We start from the raw sequence: 6,203 nt of genomic DNA, 5'->3' as shown, positions 1-6,203 counted from the left end.
ATGGAGAAGATCCTGAAAAGATTAATGAGCATTTGGAGAGATATAACATGATTAGGAATAGTCAGCACAGCTTTGCCAAAGGCAGGCCATGGCTTACGAGCCTGATTGATTTTTTTGAGGATGTGACTAAACACATTGATGAGTGTGGAGCAGTAAACGTAGTGCATATGCATTTCAGCAAGGCATTTGATAAGGTACCCCATGCAAGTGTTATTGAGAAAGTAAGGAGGCATGGGATCCAAGGGGACATTGCTTCGTGGAACGAGAACTAGCTTGCCCAAAGAATGCAAAGAGTAGTTGTAGACAGGTCATATTCTGCATGGTGTTCGATGACCAGTGGTGTGCTACAACGATCTGTTTTGGGTCCCTTACTCTTCATGATTTTTATCAATGACCTGGATCAGGAAGTTGAGAAATGGGTTAGTAAGTCTCCATATGACACAAAGGTTAGAGGTGTTGTGGAGAGTGTAGAGGATTGTCAGAGTTTACAGCGGGACATTGATAAGATGCAAAGCTGATCTGAGTAGTGGCAGATCGAGTTCAAACTTGATAAGTGTGTGTTTTCGTAGGTCGAATATGATGGCAGAATATAGTATTAATGATAAGACTCTTGGCAGTGCAAAGGATCAGAAGGATCGTCCGAGTCCATAGGACGCACAAAGTAGCTGTGCAGGTTGACTCATTTGTTAAGTAGGCTTAAGGTGTATTGGCCTTAATCAGTCTTGGAATTGAATTTAGGAGTCGAGAGATAATGTGAAGACATATAGGACCCTTGTCAGACCCCACTTGGCGAACTGTGCTCAGTTTTGGTCGCCTCACTACAGGGAGCACGTGGATGCCATAGAAAGGATGCAGAGGAGATTTGCAAGGATGTTGCCTAGATTGGGGCGCATGTCTTTTGAGGACAGGTTGAGTACAGTCGGCCTCTTCTCCTCGGAGAGATAGAGGATCTGAGGCGTTGATCGTGTGGATAGTAAGAGGTCTGTTTTTTGTTTTTTGTTTTTTTTCCCCAGGGCTGAAATGGTTGCCACAAGAGGACACAGGTTTAAGGTGGTGGGGAGTAGGTACTGTGTAGATATCAGGGGTAAGTTTTTTGCTCAAAGTTCAGTAAGTGAGTGGAATGGGATGCTGGCAAATGTGGTGGGGGCATATACGATAGGGTATTTTAACTGTATTTTGGATCGGTACATGGAGCTTAGAAAAATAGAAGGCTATAGGTAAGCCTAGTTATTTATAGGGTAGGGACATATTCGGAACAACAGTGTGGGCCGAAAACTGGTTAAAAAGCCTTAATAAAGTGGACGTGGAGAGAATATTTCCAAAGGTGAGAGTGTTTCAGACAAGTGGACGAATTCTCAGAATAGAGGGGTTTCCTTCAGAACGAAAGCGACGGGGAATGTACTTAGTCAGAAATTAGTGAATCTGTGAAATTAGCTGCCGCAGGCACTTCAGGAAGCAAACTCTTTATGTATATTTCCGGTAGAGTTTTGAGATATATTGGAGTGGCCAGGGCATGAGGAGATGCTGGGAGAACGCAGGAACTGTGGCAGAACAGAACGTTTGATCAGCCATGATGAAATGGCAGAGCAGACGTGACGTAAAATGGTCTAATTTTGCTCATTTATCTTATGATGTTATGGAAACGGATAATAGAAACACGACTGAATGTCCAAGATCACACTGCTTCACAAACAAATAAACTGGAAAGATCCAGCTTTCCAAACAAATTTTAAAGCAGCAGTCAAGGGGCGACCAGTAACCATGCAGTTTGCTCGACCTATTTGGGCAGCTACTGGTGCTCCCTGCATGCGAAACAAAACGTCTAGCTGCCCAGAACTGTTGGAGATACTCAGCTTGCGCCTGTGTTGTATATTTCCAACTCTGAACTGTTCGGCTCTGTTCGCTCTTTCACATCGTTCTTGGTCAAGTTACAAGAACGTTCAGACAGATTCCCATTTTAAGTCTTGATATTTTTTCATGTTATGAAATTTCCTCAAAGGTATACATAAATGTTTATGCTCTGGGTTTTGCCCTTTTCCGAAATCTTAAGAAAGTTATTAGAAATATTTCTATTCGTCATTATTGATTGACTGTAGAATACAACAAAACACCCACCTTTATCACTTCTGTTCACATTCCCTTCTTCTCGTAAGGCTTCATTAACCGTGAAAACGTCCAATTCTGATTCAGCCTGCTGTCCAGTCCATGATGGATATTCCACATGTTTTTCATTGGAGTCCGGTTTATCAAACGTTCGCTCTATATTACTTACAGATTCTAAGTTGTAGTCTTGGTGTTTTTCGGTTTGATCTATAGAAATTGGACGACATGCGTCAGCATTTTCTATATTTATTGAAGAATCTTCCTGTCCAAGAACACCCCAAGAAAAGGGTAAATTTACGTAGTAACAACCATCGCATCTGCTCCGCTGTTCCAAATTGTCTGGCTTCATAGCGCCCTTTACTCTTATATTTCTAACTCTTTCTCTCTGGAACCCTTGAAGTCTTTCCAAAAGCAAAACCTAACTACCCCCGCGTTATGTAGACCTAATATCGTGGCGTCCACTGACGCCTGTGGCACGTATTCAACAGATTCACCACCCTTTCCCCGAAGCAATTGCTCCCCATCTCTGTTCTAAAGGAAGTTCCTCTAATCTCAGGCCATGCACTTTGGTTCTGGTGTACACTGTTATAGAAAATAACATCTCCATTTCCACTGCATTCAATGTTCGATAGGTTTTAATATGGTCATCCGTAGTCTTCTGAAATCGATCCAGTATGGCCCAGGATCATCAAACACTACTCATATCTTAACCCCTGTGGTCCCAGAACCATTCCAGTCAACCTTTTGCTCTGGACCATCCTTAAATCCGGAGTCCAGATGTGTTCTCAATTCTTCTAGTGCTGTCTGTGCAAAGCATTATAAACCTGGTCAATAATTAAAATCTGGGGTTCTCGTTTAGAATAAGTTTTAAGTCTCAAGTGAACAGAAATTATATAATAAAATCTGTTCATAATTTCAGCATCTTTGCGTAATATTTTTCAGGTGTTTTTATTTTGTAATAAATGTAACAAGTTGGGTAGTGTATCGAGTTGTGCTAATACCTCGTTAAGTTTTTTCCAACTGCTGTCATCATAGTTGTTATGAAACAGTAAACACGGAGATTTTCAACTTTTCGTCCCTGCACAGTGGAATTGGACTTGTTGTCGATGAAGTCCGCATGCGGGAATCAGGAAAACCCCTGAGTATTGAATTTTATATTGCATACTTGGCCCACAAGCTGAATCTCAGCTGTAGCTATGCCGTCTGTGCCATCCGCGATCCGAATATAATCGGAGACAGGTTACAATTTGAGCTTTCAGATCCACTCATCCATGCTACCCGTATAGGCGAGACCCAATAAGACTGCACATAGAAATCATTTCATTTTGTGCTAGCGAGTTAGAATCTGCTCGGCTGCAATGCGTATGATTTACCCTGCCAACACATTCTAACTCACTAGTTCATGGCTGTCTCGACAACTCGTGACTCTGCCTGCATTTCAAAGGCGGAATTGCCAGCGTGAATTCGTTCAATGACTAGAAAGGTCGATGAATTTCGAGAAAGTTATTCAGGTGTTTCTGAGTTTATTTCATGTTCATTACCCGGATGTTTGATTCAAAGATTGAGTGGTGAACGATCCCTTTGAAAAGTGATCGGATAACTGAGAAGACAAGACAGAACACAACAAGAGAGAATGGATACGTTACAAGGCGTCATGGTAACTGAAAACAAAGGTATCTGGTTGTGGATGTCTGCTTCGTATGAGTGAAGGGGTTTAAATCGACTGCAGTTGATAAGGGATGCACTTGGGTGAAGGGACATAAAAAAGAAAATAAGAAGTGGATTTACGAATCCATGGAGCAGATGAAAATGTTGTCGAGTCGACGAACATACACCTGTAGAGATTGCCTTGGAGAATCCCGTGAACGATGGCTTGGAACCAGTGAGCATTATGAAGGTAGTCCTCGACAGATACACGCGGAGGATGCGGATCAAGTAAAACGCGCCACGTAGATCCAGTGTGGGAAGATGCTGGCCCCAGTAGTTTTTCAAATATTATCCATCGATGAGGGTGGGTAGCGTTTCATAATCGTGATTTTGTTTAGTCCATGTCAGGCAGTGAGCTCCATCTATCCTGCACACAAAGAGGAAACCTGCACTGACTCGACACTGGGATTGCCGAACGACGCAGTAAGATAAGTAAATCGAAAGCTCAAATTTGAAAATAATTTTCATATCAGAGTACGTATAGTTCATCATCATTTGCCTTGAGATTCATCTTCTTGTATGTATTTACCACAGAAGAAAAATGCCATAGGGTCACTGAAAAGTTATGCACAAAGTCTGATCTACAAAATATGAAACATGCACAAATATAACGCCTAATAATAATAAGAAATACAGTAAATAAGCAAGACGTAATACCGACAATCTGAGTTGTAGAGTCCTTGAAAGTAAATCCGTCGAATGTGCTGGTTGGCGATGTTCACTCTGAAATATCAGCCTAATAGGTAACCATTAGGGTTACTTGATAATAGGTACCGAGGTGATGTCAATCGTAGGTTTATTTTGCACAGAGAGAGGAATGCACAGTCGGCGACGATGGCAAAGTGGATACAATAAGGTATTTTAATAGCCTCTTAGATAGGTACAAGAAGCTTGAAATTAGAGGGATATGCAGTAGGGATATTGTAGATGGTTCCTACAGTAGATTACATAGTCGTCACAACATTGTGGTCCGATGGGCTTGTAATGTGCTGCAAATTTCTATGTTCTATGTTCCTGAGGCAGCGTATGTAAAGGTGCTCATCATCAGGGAGACCTGTGTATATGTTCCTTTGGGTATGTGTTTAACGCATTTTGTAGCGTTTTTCCGTTCTTACGAATTGGTGTGTTCAGAACAGGCGGTGATGCATGCTGACCACATACTCCCCACTATTCATCTATTGCAAATCGTCGAAGTTTTAGAATTTTCGAGAAAGCTGAGGTTCTGCCGTAACCTGTTTCTAATGGCACGGACGTGCTGGTCCCAGAATCGATCGACTGATAATATGACACCCAGAAATTTAAAGTTATTGAACAACACGCATCCGATGGCTTAATCAGGACTAGCTGATGGACATGAGGATTCTGCTACCCGCAGACAAAAATCAGTCACTGGACTTTCTGACTTTGTTGTGGCAGTAATTTCAAATATTTTCAATCTCCTTCCTAAATACATTTCATCACCACTTTTGATTCGGCCAAAAACACACGCTGGTTTCGTAATTTCACAAGAAATTTGTGCTGTGCTGAAATCTTAAGACTCTAAAGCAATAAAGATAGTAATTTTCATTTTATGGAACCAGATGCGTCCGTGAAGCTGGACTGCGGACTTGGGCATGCATTCGTACAGAATATAAATCGAATCTCTCTCGACCCGAAATGATGGAGAATGTTTCATTAAATATGACCCCACCTTTGACGAAATTAGCTACCACAAATTCTGCTGCACTTATTTTACGTACAGTGCCGCTCAATTCACAAGTTTACCTTCCAGGTCCACAAATACAAAGAACTCCTGTAACGCTTTCAATGAGTAGCACACATTATATCATCTTCGGTTATCCTTTCCGTTCACACTTGGCTGTCGAAAATGTGTGTTCCCGCTTTTATCCATTTCAGAAACTTAAGAAGCTCTGGCAAATTTGACCCAACATTTTTCGCTCGAGAATATATAAACTAGATGCATCAACCTTTCCTCATATGCGATATTCTCTATTCGAGGTATCATCCAGGAAACTAACGTCCACAAACCAAAGCTTCAACATCTGTTCGATAATGGAAGTGACTAGTACGGAACTAAATGGTCGACGACTAACCTAATTCTGTTGTTTGCTTTTATATGTAGAACAGAATAGTTGCATATTCTCTTGCGGCTCTTAAACTCCATTACCCGCGTAATAAAACCCAGAAGAGCAAACCCCTTCCAAACAGCAGGGAGCGTGTCCAGACAGGTATATGTAGTTCACCACAATCTCCTTTATTAGCGATGAGAATATTTACGTTCGGTATCATTTTGTTCTACAGTCAGTACAGGAGTTTCCACGTTTTCCTTATCAACATCCAGTTCTGGCTTTGTATCGTTGATCGATCCGTTCCAATCGGTCCGGAGTCCCTCC

The 6,203-nt window shown here is 41.6% G+C and overlaps 1 protein-coding gene across 1 annotated transcript in view; it reads right to left on the bottom strand.

The window, feature by feature from the left end:
* Positions 1-3,498: 3,498 nt before the first annotated feature.
* The window catches only part of LOC132389264 (uncharacterized), a 42,553-nt gene continuing 39,848 nt past the window's right edge, over positions 3,499-6,203 (bottom strand). Inside the window, exon 10 of the mRNA XM_059961759.1 lies at positions 3,499-3,578. Coding sequence (XP_059817742.1) covers positions 3,499-3,578 — 80 coding nt within the window. The remainder of the gene's footprint in view (positions 3,579-6,203) is intronic.

Source organism: Hypanus sabinus, unplaced genomic scaffold (genome assembly GCF_030144855.1).
Source record: "Hypanus sabinus isolate sHypSab1 unplaced genomic scaffold, sHypSab1.hap1 scaffold_52, whole genome shotgun sequence".
Lineage (NCBI taxonomy): Eukaryota > Metazoa > Chordata > Chondrichthyes > Myliobatiformes > Dasyatidae > Hypanus > Hypanus sabinus.
This window is presented reverse-complemented; position numbering and strand designations above follow the sequence as displayed.